A 23,418-nucleotide genomic window follows, 5' to 3' on the forward strand; every position below is an offset into this window, starting at 1 on the left:
GCAGCCATTAAGAAGGAAGGGGGCAGGAGACCCCCCTGTAGTATTGCATATCCCCAACAAGTGGCTCATGTACCCGTAAGGGTATGCATACTATGTATTGAGAAACTCTGTCCTAGACTGATCCTGTGTGTCAGTGCTCTCCCCTAGCTAAAGTAAGATTTCACTTACTGAGCATGTGAAGGGTCTCCCGCCTCTCACAGCTCCTCCCTTGTGAAATCAGTTATGTCCCTATCTGAAGAACTATATACATAGAAAAAGAGGGGAAGTAGGGAGGGAAAGTGTGGCGGCATTCCCCTGTTGTCTACGGAGCACCCACGTTACATATAAGCAACTTCGCTATCCGTACCCTTCTCCACTGCCACCTCTAGATTCCGTCCCTATTATTGAGGAGAGTGTGGTATAGTGGTTAGAGCTACAGCCTCAGCACCCTGAGGTTGTGGGTTCAAACCCTGTGCTGCTCCTTGTGACCCTGGGCAAATCGCTTATTCTTTATCAACTCCCCAGATCAGTACAGCCTCAATGGGTGATAGCTCAATTTGACCAGCAGGTGGAGACTGAGACCAAACTTTGATTGTAGTATTAATAGCCATAGCTCCCTCTAGCAAACCGGTCTTTGCTCAGTCTCTCAGCAGGTGAAGGTGAGCTGTTCCAATCTCCCCTTACTTAGGCCTGTTGGAATTTATTTAGCGCTCCTTGTCCCCGTTTTTGTGCTGGAATGAGCTGAGGGGACCCTATTTGGGGGACCGCCTGACCTCGAGGGTGTCAACACTCGATGGGTCACAGAAGTCCCTCCCCCCCCCTTTTTTCCACCTCCCCATATTTTTGTAGAGGTGCCTCAGCTGTAAGCCTTGCCACTGATACCGGCAAGTCATATAGCTTAGAGAACCAGTGGAGTCTGTTCTGGGGAAAAAAAATCCTAAGGCAGTGCCGGTCTGAAGGGATCCTTAAATGCTTTGTATTTGATTTTTCTTTTGTTAACCGGCACTTTTCTTACAGCTAGGTCACGTTTTGCGCAGTGAGCACTTTTAAAGGGAAAAAGTGCTCATTGTGCTCCAGATGCGAAACAGACATGGTATGCAGGCCGCTGCGAAGGGGAATCCTTATTTGCATCGAGTGCCAGCATCTAGGGATCCCCTTCGCGAGTGACTTGCGTGCTGACAGCGAGGAAGCCCGGGCTTTCCTTGCCGCCCACACAGGGATTCCCCTAGCTACCGACGATCAGGGAAATAGTTTCCCTAACTGCCAATGGTGCTGGGGACTCCCTTACTGCTGCTGCTGGCTTGCCTGCTTTAGTGGCTGGGGCGATTCAGGCCTCTCAGCCGCTACAGGCCTTGGGGATTCCATTTTTGGCAGGTTTCTGCTGGGTCCCCTGCTGTGGCAGGAAGTCCCATTGGGCCGCCAAGGGTTAGAGCTACAGCCTCAGCACCCTGAAGTTGTGGGTTCAAATCCCATGTTGCTCCTTGTGACCCTGGGCAAGTCACTTAATCCCCCTTTGCCCCAGGTAAATTGGATAGAGTGTGAGCCCACCAGGACAGAGAGGGAAAAATGCTTGAGTACCTGAATGTAAACCACTTAGGCTATAAGTGGTATATAAATTCTAAAATAAATGTATTTCTTTAGCACTCTCCAGACCAGTAGAGGTTAACTTTACGAATGGGTATATATCTAATCATGACCAGCAGGTGGAGACTGAAAACAAAACTTTGGGACAGTATATCCTAGCCCCTCCTCTCTATTTCCCTCAGTCTTCTTTCAGTCTCCAGCAGGTGTTGATGTGATCTGTACCCATCTCTCTTGGTAGGTCCTGGAGGTGGTGCGGGACGGTTATGCCCTGGAGTTCGCCCGCTCTCTGCCGGATTTTTTCCTCGCTTCTCCGTGTCAGACTCCGGGGAAGACGCAGGCTTTTCGCCAGACCCTTCAGCGCTTGCTAGATCTCAGGGCAGTTGTTCCGGTGCCCCCTCCGGAGTGGGGCACGGGCAGGTACTCCATTTACTTTGTGGTGCCCAAAAAGGAGGGGACTTTTCGGCCCATCCTCGATTTAAAAGGGGTCAACAGGGCTCTCAAGATTCCCTCTTTCCGTATGGAAACTCTGCGGTCGGTCATTCTGGCGGTTCAGCCGGGGGAGTTTCTCACTTCTCTCGATCTGACGGAGGCCTACTTGCATGTTCCCATTCGGGCCTCTCATCAGCGTTTCCTGCGCTTTGCGATCTTGGGTCGGCACTTTCAGTTCTGTGCGCTTCCCTTTGGGCTGGCCACGGCTCCTCGGACGTTCACCAAGGTGATGGTGGTCGTCGCGGCAGCCTTGCGGTCGGAGGGTATCCTGGTACACCCCTACCTGGACGACTGGTTAATTCGGGCAAAGTCGTTGCAGGAAAGCTCCCGGGTTACTGCTCGGGTGGTGGAGTTTCTCCGGTCGCTGGGCTGGGTGGTCAACCTTTCCAAGAGTCGGTTGGTCCCGGCTCAGCGTCTGGAGTACCTAGGGGTGCTGTTCGACACCTCCTTGGGGAAGGTCTTCCTCCCAGAGGGCCGGGTGAGCAAATTGCAATCTCAGATTCGCCTGCTTTTGGCGTCCCGGTGTCCTCGGGCGCGAGATTTCCTCCAGGTCTTGGGGTCGATGGCGGCGTCCCTGGACGTGGTGAGGTGGGCGCGGGCCCACATGCGTCCTCTCCAGTATGCTCTGCTCCGGAGGTGGTCTCCCCAGAGGCACGGGATGGATGTTCCGGTTCCCCTGCGAGGCTTGGCGCGCTGCAGTCTGCGTTGGTGGCTCCAGACCCCTCACCTAGTTCAGGGGGTGGGTCTGGATCTCCCGCAGTGGACGGTGCTCCTGACGGATGCGAGTCTCCTGGGTTGGGGGGCTCAGTGTTTGGGTCACTCAGCTCAGGGCACCTGGTCCGCGGAGGAGGCCGCCTGGTCGATCAACGTGTTGGAGACCAGAGCGGTCCGTCTGGCGCTGTTGGCTTTCCACTCCCTGTTGCTGGGCAAGTCGGTCAGAGTGCTGTCGGACAATGCCACGGCGGTGGCTTATGTCAATCGTCAGGGGGGCACCAAGAGCACTCAGGTGGCGCAGGAGGCGGCTCTGCTCATGGTTTGGGCGGAATCCCATCTGCTGGACCTCTCGGCCTCTCATATAGCCGGGGTAGAAAATGTTCAGGCAGACTTCCTCAGTCGTCACTTCCTAGATCCAGGAGAGTGGTGTCTCGGCGCCGAGGCGTTTCAGTTGATAGTGCAGGCTTGGGGGCAGCCCCTGATGGACCTGATGGCCACGGGTGGCAACGCCAAAGTGCCCCGCTTCTTCAGTCGTCGCAGGGACGGTCTGGCCGAGGGTCTGGATGCTCTGGTCCAGCAGTGGCCAATGGAGGGGCTGTTGTATGTGTTCCCTCCTTGGCCGCTGGTGGGCAGGGTGCTTCTTCGCATTGTTCACCATCCGGGTTTGGTGGTGCTGGTGGCGCCGGATTGGCCTCGCCGTCCGTGGTATGCGGATCTGGTGAGGCACCTGGTAGCGGATCCTCTTCCTCTGCCTCTCTCGGACGACCTTCTGATGCAGGGTCCCATTCCCATGTTCGACCCGTCTCCCTTCTGTCTTACGGCGTGGCTCTTGAAAGGGGTCGCCTTAGCAAGAAGGGATATTCAGACAAGGTGATCTCTACACTGTTGGGGTCCCGGAGGCTTTCTACCTCTCGGGCTTATGTGCGGGTTTGGCGTCTCTTTGAGGAATGGTGTCGGGCGCGGGGAGTGACCTCTTTTCGCGCTTCTCTGCCTAACATTCTGGAGTTCTTGCAGGATGGCCTGGATAGAGGCCTGGCTTGGTCTTCTCTCCGGGTTCATCTTGCGGCCCTGTCGGCTTTTCGAGGGTTGGTGTCAGGTCAGCGTTTATCGGCTCTTCCTGATGTGATTCGGTTTTTGCGGGCGGCCAAGTTGCTTAGGCCTCCCCTACGGCCCTCGGTTCCCTCTTGGGATCTTAATCTGGTTCTCTCTGTTTTGGTGCGTCCGCCTTTCGAGCCCTTGGACGACTGTTCTTTGAAGGACCTTACTTTGAAGGCGGTCTTTTTGGTGGCCATTACTTCTGCTAGGCGTGTTTCTGAGCTGCAGGCTTTCTCTTGTAGGGCTCCCTTCTTGGAGTTTTCTAGGGAGCGGGTCGTCTTGCGGCCTGTTCCTTCCTTTCTGCCGAAGGTTGTTTCTCCTTTTCATGTCAATCAATCGGTGGTTCTCCCGGTCTTGGGTGGTCGGGAGGGCTCTTCTGAGCAACGGCAGCTGCGCAAGTTGGATGTCGGTCGGGTCCTTCGCTCTTATGGGCAGCGGACCCAGGAATTCCGGAAGTCCGATCATCTCTTTGTCCTCCTGGCGGGTCCTCGTCGGGGAGCTGGCGCTTCTAAGGCTACTATTGCGCGCTGGATCAAGGAGACGATTGCTTCCGCTTATCTTCTGAAACAGCAGCCTGTTCCGGAGTTTCTCAAGGCTCATTCCACTCGGGGTCAGGCGGCTTCTTGGGCTGAGTCGTCGCTCGTGCCTCCAGTGGATATTTGTAAGGCTGCGGTTTGGTCCTCCTTGCATTCCTTTGTTCGTCATTATCGGGTTGATGTGCAGGCGCGTCGGGACGCGGTGTTCGGTGAGCGTGTACTGGTATCGGCCCTTCGGGGGTCCCGCCCGTGAGAGGGACTGCTTTGGTACGTCCCATTCGTAAAGTTAACCTCTACTGGTCTGGAGAGTGCTAAAGAAGGAGAAATTAGGTTCTTACCTGCTAATTTACTTTCTTTTAGCTTCTCCAGACCAGTAGAGGTCCCCACCCTGTCTGTTGTTGTTGTTGTTGGGGCTGTTGCTCGGGCAGTTTTTGGTTTTTGCTGCGGGTTCTAGTATTTTTCTAGGGCCGGGGAGAAGTGAAGAACAGCGGCTGTGGCTCGGCTGGCTTAGCTGGCGAGCTGTGGGGACATTCTTCCTTCGGGAATTTCTCCTCTGCATTTTCCAACAGCATTTTGGGTATGTTATTTGTTACTCCTTTCGGAGTATTGTTTTTTTCTCTCTGTTGTTTTCCAGTTCTTGGTTCTGCTTGGCTATTCGGCAGACTGAGGGAAATAGAGAGGAGGGGCTAGGATATACTGTCCCAAAGTTTTGTTTTCAGTCTCCACCTGCTGGTCATGATTAGATATATACCCATTCGTAAAGTTAACCTCTACTGGTCTGGAGAAGCTAAAAGAAAGTAAATTAGCAGGTAAGAACCTAATTTCTCCTTATTTTTACATTTTGTGTTTGCCTTATGTAAGGCTTATTTTCAGGTGGCCGGGAGTTCTGTTTCCGCCCCAGTGGGGGGGAGGGGGGAATTTTCCCTCGACTACCACTCTGGTTCGGTCCCCCTCAGCGCTGATTGTGTCCTTGTCTCCTCTCTCGTCCAAGCGGCCAAATGTTTCTTGCGATGACGATTTTGCATATGAGGAGCAGTTTTCTTTTGATGAGGACCTGGACCTTATGGGAGACCTCCAGGATCCTCACGGAGGGACAGATACCGTTAGCAGTGGCATTGTGGTTCTGCCAGCTGGCGAGGATGCGTCCGTGGTGTGCATTTTTCAGCGGGAAGAACTCCAGGAGCTTATCCTTCAGGGCTCCTCGGTGTTGTGTTTGAGGAAGACGCGAAGGAGCCCCCATGTGTGGTGGACTCTTTGCTTAGGGGATTCACTCTGCATCCTGCTCTTTTTCTATGCATCAGGATATTCAGGATATTGTTCTTGAGCAGTGAAAGTGCTGGAGGCGCCCTTTCGTTTTGCACGTTCTATGGCCCGCCTGTATCCCATCCCAGAGGAGGATAGGGATACCTTGAAGTCACCTGTGGTGGTCTCCGCCATCACAAAGCGGCATACTGTGCCCATTGAGGGCGGCTCAGCCTTAAGGGACTCTGAAAAGCGTAGGTTATAATCTCTTAAGCAGAATTTTGATGTCTCTGCCTTAGCAATTCAGGTGGTGATTTGTGGTGGTCTGGTAGGCCAAGCGTGTCCAATACGGGGTGGCATTGCTTGGGGTCGTTTGCGTGATTTCTGCAGATATCGCCCTGGTCAAGGGGCTGCTTCCTTCCCGGCCTCTTGGTCATTCTGGGGTCATTTCTTTCAGCATATGCAGTCCATTCAGGGGGCCCGTTGGGGGGAGATGCGATTCCTCTATGGTTTCCCCGCCACCATCCAGCCCAGTGACTCCTTGCCAACACCTCCTTTGGTTCTGGTGGGCACTCGGTTGTGAGATTTTTTGCCAAGGGTGGGCCGCAGTCATGACGGATCAGTGAGTCCTGGAGGTGATTTGGGACAGATATGCTCTAGAATTTCTCACTCCTTGCCAGATTGCTTTCTCGCTTCTCCTTGTCAGGTGGCATGGAAGAAGCGATCTTTTTGCCAGACTCTACAACGGTTGCTAGATCTCCAGGTGGTGGTGCCAGTGTCTCTGTAGGAGTGTGGCACAGGCAGATATTCAATTTACTTTGTGGTGCCCAAGAAAGAGGGCACTTTTTGGGTCAACAGGGCTCTGTATGTTCCGCCTTTTCGTATTGAAACCCTGAGATCTGTCATTCTGGCGGTTCAGCCAGGGAAATTTCTGACCTCTCTCGATCTGAAAAGAGGCCTACTTGCATGTTCTAATTCTTGCCTCCCATCAGCTGTTCCTTTGCTTTGCGATCTTGGGTTGGCACTACCAGTTTTGTGCTCTCTCCTTTGGTCTGGCCACGGCTCCGCTGACATTCACCAAGATCATGGTGGTAGTGGCAGCGGCATTACACAAGGAGGGCATTCTGTTTCAGCCCTATCTGGACGGCTGATTGATCAGAGCGAAGTCTTTTCAGGAAAATTCCCAGGTTATGGCTCGGAGTGTGGAATTCCTGCAGTCGCTGGGGTGGGTAGTCAACCTGTCCAAGAGCCAGTTGGCTCCTTTTCAGCACCTGAAGTACCTTGTGGTTATTTTCGACACCAGCTTAGGGAAGGTCTTTCTGCCAGAGGCCCACATGGTCAAGTTGCAGTCGCAGATTCACCTTCTGATGGCATCCCCGTGTCCTTGGGCTCAGGGTTTTTTCCAGGTCTTGTGGTCGATGGCGGCCTCGCTGGATGTGGTTCGGTAGGCCCGAGCAACATGCTGTGCTTCAGCAGTGGTCGCCACAGATGCACGAGTTGGTCTCTCCCGTTCCTTTTCATGGGTTAGTTCGTCGCAGTCTCCGTTGGTGGCTCCAGTCTTCCAATCTGGTGCAGGGGGTGAGTCTGGATCAGCTCCAGTGAACAACTCTTATTACGGACACCAGTTTCCTCAGTTGGGGAGCTCAGTGTCTCAGTCACTCAGCTCAGGGCTGCTGGCCTCAGGAGGAGGCTTCTTGGTCGATCAATGTTCTGCAGACCATCCAGCTAGTGTTCCAGATGTTGACTGGCAAGTCTGTTTAGGTTCTCGCAGATGGCCTAGTCTTCTCTCTGGGTTCAGCTGGCGGCTTTGTCTGCGTTTTGCTGCACGGTAAGTGTTTAACTTTATTTCTTGAACATAGTTCACTTTTTGCGGGTGGCCAAATTGATTTGGCCTTCGGGTCTGGCATGGGATCTCAATGTGGTCCTGTCCGTGCTCATGTGCCCTTCTTTTGAGCCCCTGGGTTCCTTCTCATTAGAGGATCTTACTCTCAAGGCAGGGTTCCTAATGACCATTACTTCTGTGAGACAAGTTTCTGAGTTACAGGCTTTCTCTTGTAGGCCTCCCTTCCTGGAGTTTTCTAGGGAGTGGGTTGTGCTGTGGTCTGTTTCTTTCTACCAAGGTAGTTTCTCCTTTTCATGACAAGCAGTTCGTGGTCCCTCCTGGTCTTGGGTAGTTGGGAGGGTTCCTCAGAACAGAGGCAGTTGCGTAAGTTGGATGTCTGTAGGGTCCTTCACTCTTATGTTTAGCAGACCCAGGTGTTCTGGAAGTCAGATCATCATTTGTCCTCTTGGCGGGTCCTCGTAAAGGGGACGGCGCTTCCAAGGCTACCATAGCGCACTGGATCTAGGAGACTATCGCTTCTGCATATCTTCTTCAGTCAAAGCCTGTTCCGAAATTTCTCAAGGCTCATTCCACTCGGGGTCAGACAGCTTCTTGGGCTGAGTCTTCTCTGGTGCCTCCAGTGGATATCTGTAAGACCGTGGTTTGGTCTTCTCTGCATTCCTTTGTGCGGCATTACCATGTGGACGTTCAGGCGTGTCGGGATGCAGTGTTCAGTGAGCGTGTTCTGGTGGTAGCCCAACGAGGATCTCACTCATGATGGCTACTGCTTTGGTACGTCCCATTAGTGAGGCTATACCAGTCTGGAGAGGTAATAAAGAAGAAGAAATTAGGTTATTACCTGCTAATTTTCTCTCTTTTAGACTCTCCAGACTGGTACAGCACCCCACCCTATCTTTCTGTTCTTGCGTTTTTTTTGCGTGAAGATTTTGCTTTTTCTGTGGGTTCTAGTATTTTTCTAGGGCCAGGGAGATCAAAGAACAGCGGCTATGGCTCAGCTGGCAAGCTGTGGGGACCTTTTACTACAGGGACTTGTTCTATGCACTTTCCAACAGTATTCCTATATGTTTAGTTTATTACTCCTTTTCAGAGTGTTGTTACTGTTAAATATTAGCACCTCTTAGTTCTGCTTGGCTATTCGGCAGATTGATTTGCTAGAGGGAGCTACAGCTATTAATATAACAACCAAAGTTTTCTGGTCAAAGTGAGCTATTTTACCCATCAGTAAGACTATACCGGTCTGGAGAGCCTAAAAGAAAGAAAATTAGCAGGTAAGAACCTAATTTCTCCATCTTCTACTGCCCCAGGTACATTAGATTGTAAGACCACCGGGACAGATAGGGAAAATACTTGAAGTACCTGTATGTAAACTGCTTTGAGTGTGGTTGTACAATCACAAAAAAAACAATATATAAGTCCCTTTCCCTTTATCTTGCTGCTCTATATGCATGGAATAAGCTGCCTGAGTCATTACTTCAGGCACATTCTGTTGCAGTATTCAAATCCAAGCTAAAAGCCCACTTTTTCGATGCTGCCTTCAACATAGTTCCCACTCACCATAAAATTACCTTTGTCCATCCTATCATTCTTTCTGCAAGAAACTCCCCAACCCCTATATGTCCTGTCAGTCCAATTAAGATTGTAAGCTGAGCAGGGACTGAATTGCATGTTGATTGTACAGCACTGTGTATGCTTTTTAACGCTATAGAAAGCAATAGTAATAGTATGTGCACAGAAGCTTGTAAAGTACCAATGCCTGAGAAACTCCCTAACCCCCTACTTGTCCTGTTTGTCTGTTTGATTAGATTATAAGCTCTACTGAGCAGGGGCTTTCTCTTGAATGATTTAATGTATAGTAGTAGAGAATGTATCCGATAACTGGCAAACATGGCTAAATAGCTACTCACTCTGCAACATCACAGGGTTGGTCAATTTTAAATACTGAAAAATGTTAGCCTTTTGGCTTTAGAAGAAAACAAAGCACAAGCCCAGATGTTCCACAGTCAAAGAATGGAAGTCTAAAACACAAAAGAAGAACAGACTGGAAAGCAATGATCTTGATGAGGTGTTTATTATGACGAGATAATCTCCACTGTATGATTAAATAATAATAATAACTTTATTTTTCTATACTGCCACAATCTTGCGACTTCTAGGCGGTTCAAAAAGAAGAAGAGCTGTACAATCAGCGAATTACAGTAGATGAATACAAGGTGGTTGAAAGGAAAATTATCCCAGGACAAGCAGGCAGCATATTCTTGACCGATGGGTGACGGCACCGACGGAGCCCCGGTACGGACAATTTTAGAGTGATTGCACTCTAAGAACTTGGAAAGTTCTAGTAGGCCGCACCGCGCACGCGCAAGTGCCTTCCCGCCTGACAGAGGCGCGCAGTCTCCAGTTTCTTAGTTTCCGCGAAGCTAAGAAGTCGCTTTTTTCAACGGCTGTTGAAATTTTTTCCTTAACGCCTTCCCGCTCGCGAAACCTTTTTGGAAGTTTTTTTCCCTTCATTTCTTTTCTTTATTTAAAAAAAAACAAAAAAAAACCGAACGTTTACTTTTTATTTTTCTCGTCATTTCGGTTTTGCCCCGGCGGGGCCTTCTGCCACCATCGAGGCCTCGGCCTTCGATTTGGCAGAAGCCGTTTTTACTTTCATGCCCTCCCAGCCAGGGTTCAAGAAGTGCCAGCGGTGTGCACGGCCTATATCCCTCACGGACCCGCACAACTGGTGCTTACAGTGCCTAGGTCCTGAACATCAGGCTTCCACCTGCACCCGCTGTGCCACGTTAAAAAAACGTACCTTAAAAAATCGCCAGATACAACAGCGATTACTTTTCGGTGCCGAAATGTCCGATCCCGCGTCATCGACACCGGCTTCGGCTCCATTGCAGTCGGCACCCACTTCGTCGACACCGCGCCGGCGTCGCAACACCCAGGTAAGCCGGCTAAGAAGCCTTCCCCGCTGGAGCGTCCTCCGGTCTTGATTGCAGCGAGCCCAGTCCTGCCGACCGTGAGGCGCCCGCGGAAGCGCTCCGCCCCTATCGAGGTGAGTCCCTTGACCTCGGGCTCCTCATCTTCGGGGCGTCGAGCGGCACCGCAGGTACCACAAAAGAAAAAGGTGGTACCGGTGCCTTCTTTGGATGAGCGCATTGCAGCTATCCTACAAGTGCAGCTTGAGGAGCAGTTACAACAATTCCTTCCTGCTCTCTTGGCACCGAACCTTCCAGTCCCGGTCCGGTCTGAGCCACCGGTACCGGCAGTGGAGCAGCCCCTACTGTCAGCATCCACTGTTTCGGTACCAGTTCACTCGGCATCATCGGTATCAATGCCAGTCCTTGCACCGGAGCCGAGAGCCCAGCATCAGTCGGTGCAGACTTCGGCACCGTTGCAGTCGGTAACATCTCCTGGTACCGTATCTATGAGGTCGGGTAAGTCGGCACGCAAATCCCGACACCTAGAACCCTCTACTCCGGAGTCTCGGGACCGCGGCTCCCATATTAGGGACCCTGATCTGTGGGGTGACTCCGAAGAGCCTTTTCTTTCTGAGGGTGAGTGTTCTTCGGATGAGGATGATCCTGCTATTCCCGCTCCATCCTCCAAACATGATTCCACATCTTTCACTTCTTTCTTGAAGAACATGTGCAAATCTCTTTCCATTCCTTTGGAGGCTGAGTCTAAAAAATCCAAGGCCTTTCTTGATGCCCTTGACTTTGACCAGCCTCCAAAGGAATTTTTGAAACTCCCTCTTCATGACATCTTGAGAGAAACTTTCTATAAAAACCTAGAGACTCCTTTAACTATTCCAGGAGCTCCCCGCAAATTGGATTCATTATACAAAGTAATCCCTATTCCTGGGTTTGATAAGCCACAGCTTCCCCATGAATCTCTGCTTGTGGAATCTACGCTTAAAAAGTCTGCGGGGACTAGTGTATATGGTTCTGTCCCTCCTGGCAGAGAAGGTAAAGCCATGGACAAATTCGGTAAGCGATTATACCAGAATGCTATGCTCGCTAACAGATCTGGTAATTATGCTTTTCATTTTTCTTTTTATCTCAAGTATCTCCTTACCACCATGGCTTCCTTTGAAAAGTACCTTCCTGAGCGGAAACGACAGGCTTTTCACCACTGTTCGTCTTCTCTTTTCCAGCTCCGTAAATTTATGGTAAGATCCATTTTACGATACCTTCGAACTTACCTCCAGAGCGACGGCCATGTCTGTGGCCATGCGCCGCCTTGCCTGGCTGAGAGTATCCGAGCTTGATGTCAACCATCAAGATCGGTTGGATAATGCTCCATGCCTGGGGGATGAGCTCTTTGGGGAATCCATGGACTCGACCACCCAGAAGCTCTCCGCCCATAAGACACGCTGGGATACTCTCCTCAAAACAAAAAAGAAGACTCCACCGGCACGGCCTTTCAGACAGCAGTCGGCCTACCAACGCCGTTATGTGGCTCGTCCATTGCCATCAGCTCCCCAGCAACCTAGGTGTCAACGTCAACAACAACGACAGACTCCTAGACCACCGCAGCAACAACCTGTGAAGCCGCCTCCATAGCAGAAATCTACGCAGTCCTTTTGACTTAATTCTCCAGGGCATAGCCAGCGTCACCACATCTACCCACCTACCTCAACCTATAGGTGGCCGTCTCACTTTTTTCCTCAGCCGGTGGGAAGTTATCACTTCGGACCAATGGGTCCTCAACATCATTCGCCACGGCTACTCTCTCAACTTTCAGACACTTCCTACCCTAAGTCTGCCAAGAGAGTCTGCTTTGAACACTCCTCAGTCTTCTCTCCTTCTCCAGGAGGTTCAATCCCTCCTCCTTTTGAACGCCATAGAGGAAGTTCCTCTAGATCAAAAGGGACAGGGATTCTACTCCCGTTACTTTCTAGTCCCCAATAAAAACCAGGAGATCTCAGGCCAATTCTAGATCTTCGCGATCTCAACAAATGCTTATTCAAAGAAAAATTCAAGATGCTTTCTTTAGCCACTCTTTACCCTCTTCTCAATCAAAACGATTGGCTATGCTCCCTCGATCTCAAAGACGCATACACTCACATACCGGTCAATCTGACCTCCAGACAGTACCTCCGTTTCATGATCAATCACTGTCATTACCAATACAGGTGCTGCCCTTCGGCCTTGCCTCCTCTCCAAGAGTGTTCACCAAATGTCTGATTGTGGTGGCTGCCTATATACGCTCTCACCACCTTCAGGTCTTTCCTTACCTGGACGATTGGTTGATAAAGGCCAATTCATCTCAGACAGTACTCCTGGCCACCAACCAGACCATCCTGTTTCTCCAACTTCTGGGGTTCGAGATCAATCTACCCAAATCTCATCTCATCCCCACTCAAAGACTTCAATTCATTGGAGCGGTGCTGGACACAGTCCTCATGAGAGCGTTCCTGCCGTCCAACCGTCTTCACACTCTTCAATCTCTATGTCAGCAGGTACTTCCACAACGTTCCATCTCTGCCAAGCAAATGATGATACTCTTGGGTCACATGGCCTCCATAGTTCATGTTACACCCTTCGCACCCTTCACCTGCGCACTCCTCAATGGACCCTAGCTACCCAGTGGTCCCAAGCAACGGATCCTTGCTCACGACACATATCTGTGACATCATCTCTTCGTCAGTCTCTACAATGGTGGTTGATATCCTCAAATCTCTCCAGAGGTCTTCTGTTCCATCTACCTCCTCATCAACTGGTCATCACCACCGACGCCTCCCCTTATGCCTGGGGAGCTCATTTGAACAAATTCCAAACTCAAGGACTTTGGACAGCCAAGGAGATGAAACATCACATCAATTTCCTGGAACTCAGAGCGATGTTTTATGCCCTCAAGGCCTTCCAACATCTTCTCTTTCCTCAGGTTCTCCTGCTGTGCACAGACAATCAAGTTGCAATGTACTACATCAACAAGCAGGGTGGGACAGGCTCTCGCATCTTGTGCCAGGAAGCCCAGAAGATTTGGGCTTGGACCACAGATCACCACCTATTCATGAAAGCTATCTACATTCAGGGAGAGCAGAATTCTCCAGCCTCACGAGTGGACACTCGATCCTGTAACTCTACAGTCCATCTTCGCTCAGTGGGGCACTCCTCAGATAGACCTCTTTGCAGCTCCTCACAATCACCAGCTGCCTCTATTCTGCTCCAGACTCTACTCTCCTCACCGTCTGGCAGCGGATGCATTTCTCCTCGATTGGTCCAATCTGTTCCTGTACGCTTTCCCTCCTCTGCCTCTCATGTTACGAATCTTGTTCAAGCTCAAGAGGGAGGGAGCCACCATGATTCTGATTGCTCCGAGGTGGCCCAGGCAACATTGGTTCTCCCTTCTACTTCAACTCAGTTCCAGGGAACCTTTTCTTCTTCCATTGTTTCCTTCTCTGCTTACACAGCATCAGGAGACCCTTCTACATCCCAACCTCCAGTCTCTGCACCTGACAGCTTGGTATCTCTCGGGCTGACTTCTCATGATACTCTTTTGTCTCAGCCCGTTCGTTCCATTCTAGATGCCTCCAGGAAACCAACCACTCTGCAATATTACCATCAGAAGTGGACACGATTTTCTTCCTGGTGTCTTCTTCATCATCTTGATCCCACTTCCCTGGCAGTGGAGCCATTGTTGGATTATCTGCTTTCTTTGTCTGACTCTGGCCTTAAGTCTACCTCTATCAGAGTCCACCTCAGTGCCATTGCTGCTTTTCATGAGCCGGTTCATGGAAAACTTCTCTCAGCTCATCCCCTGGTGTCCAGGTTCATGCGGGGTCTTTTCAATGTGAAACCACCTCTTAAAGCCCCTCCTGTAATCTGGGATCTCAATGTGGTTCTTTCCGCCTTAATGAAGCCTCCATTTGAACCTTTGGCTACCACTCCTTTCAAGTTTCTCACTTGGAAAGTACTTTTCCTTATTGCTCTTACCTCTGCCAGGAGGGTCAGTGAGCTACATGCACTAGTTGCAGATCCACCTTTTACGGTCTTTCATCATGACAAGGTGGTTCTGCGTACGCATCCAAAGTTTCTCCCTAAGGTTGTCTCTGAATTCCATCTCAACCAATCCATTGTTTTGCCTGTCTTCTTTCCGAAACCTCACTCTCATTCTGGGGAACAGGCTCTGCATACTTTGGACTGTAAGAGGGCTCTAGCTTACTATCTAGAGCGTACGAAACCCCACAGATCAGCTTCCCAACTCTTTTTGTCCTTTGATCCGAATAAATTAGGACGTCCTGTTTCTAAACGTACGTTGTCTAATTGGCTAGCAGCGTGCATTTCATTCTGTTATGCTCAGACCGGACTGACACTGGAAGGTTCTGTCACGGCCCATAGAGTTCGAGCGATGGCAGCATCTGTAGCTTTCCTCCGTTCTACTCCTATTGAGGAAAGCTGCAAGGCTGCTACTTGGTCCTCAGTTCATACTTTTACATCTCATTATTGTCTGGATGCGTTCTCCAGACGGGATGGACACTAGAGAGCTGCACGGGAACGGGGATGACAGGAATCCCGCGGGGATCCCGCGGGTTCCCCCTTTGGGTCACGGGGATCCCGTGGGGACGCCCCCTAGGGTCGCAGGGATCCCGTGGGGACGCCTCCGAGGGTCGCGGGGTTGGATCGCAGTGCACTCGAGCCGCGAGGGTAGTCTCCTTCTCCTTACCTGCCCCTTCTCCTTACCTGCCCTGTCGCAGCACACAGCCGAACGGAAATCTTCCCAATGTCAGCGCTGACGTCGGAGGGAGGGCTTAAGCAAAGCCCTCCCTTCCTCCTACGTCAGCGCTGACATCAGGAAGGCTTCCGGTCGGCTGTGTGCGGCAGGGCAGGTTGAGAGAAGGCAATGGCGTACGAAAGAGGGGGGAGGGGGAGAATGTGCACAGCCGGTCAGGTCCCCCGATCGACCGACAACAGGCCGGCCGACAAATCCAGCTGCTGTAAGAAGGTAATTTAGATTCGCGGCTACAGGACAGGGAGATTTGTCCGAACGGGCCTGTTCTGTTGTCGGTCGGGTGCAAAAGCGCCACAAAGGTGGAGGCAGGGAGGGAGGAAAGGTGGAGTGGAGAAGAAAAGACGCTTAAGTGGGGAGAAGGCCGCTGAAAGCACTGGGGAAGACAAAGGGGTGGAAAAGAACGCTGAAAGGGCATGGGGTAAACGGGAGGAAGGGGGGGGAAGGACCCTGAAAGCACTGGGGAAGACAAAGGGGTGGAGAATGCCACTGAAAGGACATGGGGAAAACAGGGGTGGAGAAGGCCGCTGAAAGGACATGGGGAAGACAGAGGGGGGGAAGGACGCTGAAAGGACATGGGGAAAACAGGGGTGGAGAAGGCCGCTGAAAGGACATGGGGAAGACAGAGGGGGGAGAAGGCCGCTGAAAGGACATGGGGAAGACAGAGGGGGGAGAAGGACGCTGAAAGGACATGGGGAAGACAGAGGGGGGAGAAGGCCGCTGAAAGGACATGGGGAAGACAGAGGGGGGAGAAGGACGCTGAAAGGACATGGGGAAGGCAGAGGGGGGGGAAGGATGCTGCCTGACAGGACATGGGGAAGATGGTGGGGTAGAAGGACACTGAAAGGAAATGGGGAAGAGGGAATGGGAAGAAGACGCTGGCAGGGAAGAAGACAGAGGTGCCAGACTATGGGGGGAGCGGAGGGAAAAAGATGGGTGCCAGACCAATTTGGGAGGGGGGAGAAAGGGAGAGGCACAGTAACAGAGCAAATGGAAGACACAGAGAGAAGAGAGGCAGTGGATGGAAGGAATTGAATGAGAACATGAAGAAAGCAGAAACCAGGCAATAAAGGTAGGAAAAAAATTCTTTTTTTTTTTTTTTTGCTTAAGGATAAAGTAGTATATTAGTTGTGTTGATAAAAATTTATAAACATTAGAGGCTCTGGTAGAAACCCGTTTACAAAGTATGTATTCTTCCCAATTAATATTTCCAAATTAATAAAGTCTTTTTGCTTATTTTTAAATGGGTTTCTACCAGAGCCTTTAATTCAGTAGTATAATTAAATGAAATAACTATTTCTGTAGTTTTTAGGGACAGGCGGGGACGTAGGGGATTCCTGGCGGGGACGGAGGGGATTCCTCACGGGGACGGGTGGGGAAGGAGGGATTCCTCGCGGGGACGGGTGGGACTTTGGCGGGGACAGGTGGGATTTCTGTCCCCGCGCAACTCTCTAATGGACACTTCGGCCAATCTGTTTTGCAAAATTTGTTTTCCTAATGGCCAACCTTCCCTCCATCCCTCTTTTTGTTAGCTTGGAGGTCACCCATCAGTCAAGAATATGCTGCCTGCTTGTCCTGGGATAAAGCACAGTTACTTACCGTAACAGGTGTTATCCAGGGACAGCAGGCAGATATTCTTGCGTCCCACCCTCCTCCCCGGGTTGGCTTCTTAGCTGGCTTATACTAACTGGGGACCGCGTGCCTCTGTCGGGCGGGAAGGCACTCGCGCGTGCGCGGTGCGGCCTACTAGAACTTTCCAAGTTCTTAGAGTGCAATCACTCTAAAATTGTCCGTACCGGGGCTCCGTCAGTGCCGTCACCCATCAGTCAAGAATATCTGCCTGCTGTCCCTGGATAACACCTGTTACGGTAAGTAACTGTGCTTTATACATAGGTTGAATTATAAGAAATTAACTATTTTACATCTTACAATTGAAAATAGTCAGACACCAGCAAATATCAGGATACAATTATGAAGAGGGAATTTTAGCAGACAGGGAATGTGGATACCTAGTGTGAGGAAGAAATTCAGGATAAGGTGTGGAAGTTATGTTCGCAGTAGAGTGTCTGGCTAGGACAAGAATTTCTTAAACAAAGTAGAACCTCTCTTGGTAGTACCCCCTTGGTGATGGTTGTCCGTGAAGATGTGTAATGAAATAACAGTTTTATTTATTTTTGTACCATTGAGTGAATAATGACCTGGACCCCTGAAGAAGGCTTTTTGCCGAAACACGGACCATATAGGGTCCGTATCACACTACACGTCAGTTATTCATAAAGTGGAGATTATCTTGTCATAATAAACGACTCATCAAGATCATTGCTTTCCACAGTCTGTTCTTCTTTTGTGTTTTAACCTTTTGACTTTGACCCTGGAGAAGTTGCACTGATGTGATCTGAGTTCCTATTAAAGAAAAACATTGGATTTGTGTTTATGATGTGGTCACTATGAATGTTGGTCTTATTTTTCATGTAGATTGTCCCATCAGATCTGGTAGTATGTGTGGGTTCTCCCCCTCCATCCAAAGCTTTCAGCCTGGCCCATTACACCCTTTTCCTTTTGTTCTTACTTAGGGCTGCATTTGGTACTGTTTTGTGTTTCTTTTTATTATTTTTCTCTTCAGCCTACAGGCTTTACCTTGCTCTTCAGTGACCTCCATGTCTGGGCCAGTATTTTCAGTGTCATTTTAATGAACTATATTTTCATGGATGGCAAATGCGACTACTTCCAAGGTGAGTCCAGTTATTCCTGATGGGTTATGGGGGGCTCCTAAGACTTGCTGTTCTTAGATACTCGATTAAATTCTTCCCATGATATTCTCCTTGTTTGTAGAAGAGAAATTAGGAAGCAGAGGACTTATTTACCCCTATGTTCCTCTACTTCTGTCTTCATTGGATCTCTAGCAGAAAGTGACTTGAAGAGGTTTAGGTACTGTTTGGCCTTTTTTTTTTTTTTTTTAATGTTCCTGGGCTAGTGGTCAGAATGTCATATTTTGTAAACAGCTATTACTAACATGTGAGTTGGCTACTCTGAAACCACATAACTGAAATGATCATTATTGGAATTGGCGAGGTGTGGTTGAAGGGCAATGTATTTTCAAAATAAAACCAATTCTCGGAGGATAAGCAGGCATAATGTTCTTGCATGTGGGTGATGTCATCATCAAACCTGGTACGGATCCTACCAAAAATCTTTAGGCAGTACCCATACTGCGTGCATGCCAGTGCTTTTCGCTCCTGATTTCAGTTCACAGGACCATCAGTTTTTCATTTTCTGTGGAGCTAAGTTGTTTTCAGTATTCTCTTCAGTGTGTCAAGCCTTTACTGTTCTTTGATGCCTTCCTATACTTATTTTTCATTGTTTTCCTCATTTAGAAACATAGAAACTGACGGCAGAAAAGGGCCATAGCCCATCGAGTCTGCCCATACCAATGACCCACTCCCTGATTCTTACTCTCCTAGAGATCCCACATGAATATCCCATTTTCTCTTGAAATCTAACACGCTGCTGGCCTCAATCACCCGCTGAGGCAGCTCGTTCCAATGATCTACCACCCTTTCAGTGAAGAAGTACTTCCTAGCATCACCCTGAAATTTCCCTCCCCTGATTTTCAGCGAGTGTCCTCTGGTTACCGAGGGCCCTGTAAGACTGAAGATATCATCTTTCACCTCTATACGCCCAGTAATATACTTAAAGGTCTCAATCATGTCCCCTCTCTCTCTTCGCTCCTCCAGTGAGTACATCCGCAGTTTCCTCAACCTTTCTTCATACGTGAGTTCCCCGAGCCCCAAAACCATCCTGGTAGCCATTCGCTGAACCGACTCAATTCTCAACACATCTTTTCGGTAGTGTGGTCTCCAGAATTGAACACAATACTCGAGATGAGGTCTCACCATGGATCTGTACAGTGGCATTATGACTTCAGGCTTTCTGCTGACAAAACCCCTACGAATACATCCCATCATTTGTCTTGCCTTGGATGAAGCCTTCTCTACTTGATTGGCAGCCTTCATATCGTCGCTAATGATCACTCCTAAATCACGTTCCACCGTGGTCCTGGACAAGGTTTCACCATTTAGTGTGTAAGTTCTGTGCGGATTTTTTTTGCCTAGGTGCATTACTTTACATTTTTTAGCATTGAAGCCCAGCTGCCAAGTTGAAGACCACTGTTCAAGCTGTCTTAGGTCCTGCGTCATAAAGTCAGGCACACTGCTTTTGCCAACTATGTTGCATAGTTTGGCATCGTCGGCAAACAGTGATACTTTTCCTCTAAGTCCTTGGGTCAAATCTCCTATGAATAAATTGAATAGAATCGGCCCTAAGACGGAGCCCTGAGGTACTCCACTCATCACTGCTGACGTTTTGGAGGGGGTACCGTTTACCATCACCCTTTGAAGCCTACCATCTAGCCAATCCCTTACCCATGTTGTGAATGTATCCCCTAATCCCATCGATTTTAGTTTGTTCAACAGCCTGCGGTGTGGGGCGCTATCAAAAGCTTTGCTGAAGTCCAAATATATCACGTCAAGGGACTCACCGGCATCCAGATGACTGGTCACCCAATCAAAGAAGTCAATCAGATTAGATTGGCAGGACCTTCCCTTGGTAAATCCGTGTTGATGTGGATCGCGTAAATTTTCTTCGTCTAGAATTTTGTCAAGTTCCTGTTTGATCAGTGTTTCCATGAGTTTGCACACTATGGATGTAAGACTCACCGGTCTGTAATTTCCTGTCTCCGTTCTGCAGCCCTTTTTGTGGAGTGGAATTACGCTAGCTGTTTTCCAGTCTAGGGGTACTTTTCCCGTGCGCATGGAAAGATTGAAGAGTACGGATAGTGGTTCAGCCAAAACTTCACTCAGCTCTCTGAGTACCCTGGGGTGTAGATTGTCTGGTCCCATGGCTTTGTCTACTTTGAGTCTTGAAAGTTCTTGGTAGACATTACTAGGTGTTCATTTCTTACCCAAGTGTGGCTCATTTTTGTCAACTTTTTTTTTCCTTCGCACTACTCTGAGCCTTTTTTTCCTTCTCGGAGCGTTGACTGTTTTCATCATTCCCCAGTCCACTGAGCCCTTTGACTTAGTGTCGGCCACTTTCCCTCCATGTCAAAGAGGATACAGAGTGGCTTTAAGAAATGTTCTTGATGTAATCGGACCATTTCAGGCTCTGGCCCATCTAATTGGTGTGCCCAGTGTCTGGGTCCTGAACATCGGGACACTTGCTGCCTCTGCTCCCACATGCAAAAGCGGTCACAAAGCCTAAACTTCAGTTCAACAAACGTTTTGGTACTGCATCAAGCATGGTAGGGGACTCGGAAACTGACACTCAACTTCCTATGATGCAAGCATTGACATCAGCGCTGAGTACATAGACACCGCATCCAGAGCATCAAGCTCCTTATAGTGGCAGAATTCTACATCTTCATCTATGCCTTGAGCACGGCACGTAAGAAAGCTAAGAAGCACAAATTCTTCCCCTTCTATGCATGGCACTGTGTCCTCCTAAGTGTTTACTTGACACATAGTAAGCATAGACACTGAAGACAACTCTTCATCCATCTAGCTGATGTCTCCTCATAGGTTTGCCTCGACATCAGTACAGCAGACTGCTTCCAAGCCGATGTCTTTTCTGTACCAGCAGTCACTCGACACATGCATTGTCATCAGCAGATGAATTTCTTTTGGGTCTGCACAGTCGATGCTCCTCTTGATGCACACTTCCTAATTCACCTACCAGGAAGTACTTCAAAGAGTCTGACTCGGATATTTCCACCCTTTCAGATGAGGATTTGCCAGAATATTCAACAGAAGAATACTGTGGTATACCTTCTGATTCTTCTCTTCCATCTCAATAGCACAAGACAACACTAGAAAATATATCTTTTACTGCCTTTCTCAGGCAGATAAGTCAAGCTTTGCCCATCAAAATGGAAACTGAGGAGGAACCTCACTCTGAGCTTTTTGAACTCCTTGACTATGAAGCACTACCAAGCGAATGCATTAAAGTGCCTTTGCAGAGGAACTCTGAAATTGAAAGCACACATTGGCACCTGTTTCTAGCTTAAATATAAGCCTTCAAGAGTTAAAATGGAAAGCTTTTACAAGTGCAGAAGAAAGATGCCAGTTTGGGCTTCACCTTCTGGTTAGCTTAGCACGGGCACACAAGAGCTGAACTTGCAGGCACATTCCTCCATCTTTACTGCCCATTGCTAACTTGCATGCTATTAGTGTTGAGTTATTTTGCTGCAAAGTTCTCACGGTATTTCTTGCGCTATTCCATTCAGTGCTCCTGTTTTGTTCATACTTATAAGTCAGTTTTGTAAATGAAGATAATTGATGGACATTAATTTAAAAATTATGAATTGAGAATTCCTCATACAACAGGGATTGTATCCCTAGAAGGGCTTCGAGTCTGAGCATATTTTGTAAATTGGCAATAGATGTTTCCTGTTACAATTTTTCATGATTTTTGGATCAGGGATCATTTGTTTTCATTCATTCCATACAGGACCAGAGGTGAGTATCGGCCCACAGGTTTGGGACCCACAGCTATTGTGAACATGCTTGAAAATTTTGTATATGTTGGAGACATTGTATTCAAATACAGTCTCTCCATGTTCATCCTGAAAACTTACTTGAATAAATATGGCTCTGGGAGCAGGTAGGAATATCTGCACAGCAGTTCATTAGCACATGTAGGATATGATCCCACTTGTTAGCATTTTAAAAATGTAAAAAAAAAAAAAATAATAATTTGGGGTATGATTTTCAAAATAAGTCTCTTTTAAGTAACTAGCTTGAAAAGGAGAAAAAAAAAATCAGGTTTCAAAATTCACATAACTGACCAGGCTCTAAAGGTTTTTTCTTCTCCCTTTTTCTTGTAGGCACTGTTCTTGTGATGGTGTATCTAATCCTTCTGGCCATGTATTTCTATGCCCCATCTCCAGCTGGATGTTAAGACTTATGTGGCACTAAAGGCACACGGGCAGTTTCTATAAATTAACAAGCTCACTTATTCTAGAAGAGCTGCAGCCAGACTGCAGAAATCCTGCTTTGGTTCATAACATACCCTGCAGTTCACAGGAGGGAATTTTTGTTTTACATGAACCAAATGCATCAGCTTAAACTGACCTTTGACCTCTACAACTGATTTGAATTCCTTTGGCAGGGCTGCATCTTGGGATCTGTTGCAAACCCTGCTTCTGTGTACACAGGCACTAGAGAAGGTCTTGTATCTGAAGCAAGCAAGCCTTTTAATAGTTCACTTTCTCTGACACCAAAGCTTTTACTGAAGTAACCGAGGCATATCAGTCCCGCTTATTCCTTCCTTATTGTAAACCTAACTCCTTGGCTTCAGGAAATAATTGTGAATTCCATTTGGGCCATATCATGATGGGTGAAACTAAAACAGGAATTTTGTTGACAGCTCAAGAATAAAATGTGTACATCTCTACCTATGGGTAAACGTTCCTGGGCTGTGGTGTTTTTGTTTTTAAAATAGCACTTTCAGTGGATGCTTTTGGTGACATAATCTTGATGTAAATCAGCTTGGAAGTATTCTAAACTGGGCAAGTGGTAAGCATAGCCTTATCTAACATCAGTGGAAGAAAAATCATATTTTAATGTTAACATAATCATGTGTGTGGTACTGTAATAAAGGACCAACAGTAAAAATGTAGAATAGTCTTACAGGTGTCTTACTTTTTAAAGAACCAAGTAAAAAAACAAACAAACCCAAAACACATGGCCCACAAAAACCTGTGTGGGATAATGGTTAAACCAGTGACAGCAAGTACCCCAATATGCATTTGTTATGAGAAGGAAAACTATGTAGTTTTGTAGCTTGAGACCAGGAGTCCTCAAGATCCACAACCTGGCCTGGTTTTCAGGATTTCCACAATAAATGTGTACAATTTATTTGCACACAGTGGGAGCAGTGAAGGTAAATAGGTTTCATATTGTGGAAATCCTAAAAACCAGGCTGGATTGTGGATATCAAGGACTGGATTTCAGAACCCTTATCATACACCAGAACTTCTAATGTTGAATGCTGCTTAAAGCTCTGTGCCTGGCTGAAAATTATACATGGATTTCTGTTGGACTCTTACCCAGATTGGAGGAGCTCCTGTGAGTGTTCAAGCAGGGGTGTAAAGTGTGCACTTTTGTTTTTCAAAGGTGTTATCCTCTACACCAGTGTTCTTCAACCTTTTTACTCCCG

General features: G+C 48.6%; 1 protein-coding gene across 1 annotated transcript in view; it reads left to right on the plus strand.

Moving 5' to 3' along the window:
• LOC117367168 (putative cation exchanger C521.04c) overlaps positions 1-22,881 on the plus strand; it is a 142,287-nt gene extending 119,406 nt beyond the window's left edge. The window contains exons 19-20 of the mRNA XM_033959498.1: positions 17,828-17,936; positions 22,085-22,881. Coding sequence (XP_033815389.1) covers positions 17,828-17,936; positions 22,085-22,158 — 183 coding nt within the window. The 3' untranslated portion in view covers positions 22,159-22,881. The remainder of the gene's footprint in view (positions 1-17,827; positions 17,937-22,084) is intronic.
• The last annotated feature ends 537 nt before the right edge of the window (positions 22,882-23,418 follow it).

Source organism: Geotrypetes seraphini, chromosome 9 (genome assembly GCF_902459505.1).
Source record: "Geotrypetes seraphini chromosome 9, aGeoSer1.1, whole genome shotgun sequence".
Lineage (NCBI taxonomy): Eukaryota > Metazoa > Chordata > Amphibia > Gymnophiona > Dermophiidae > Geotrypetes > Geotrypetes seraphini.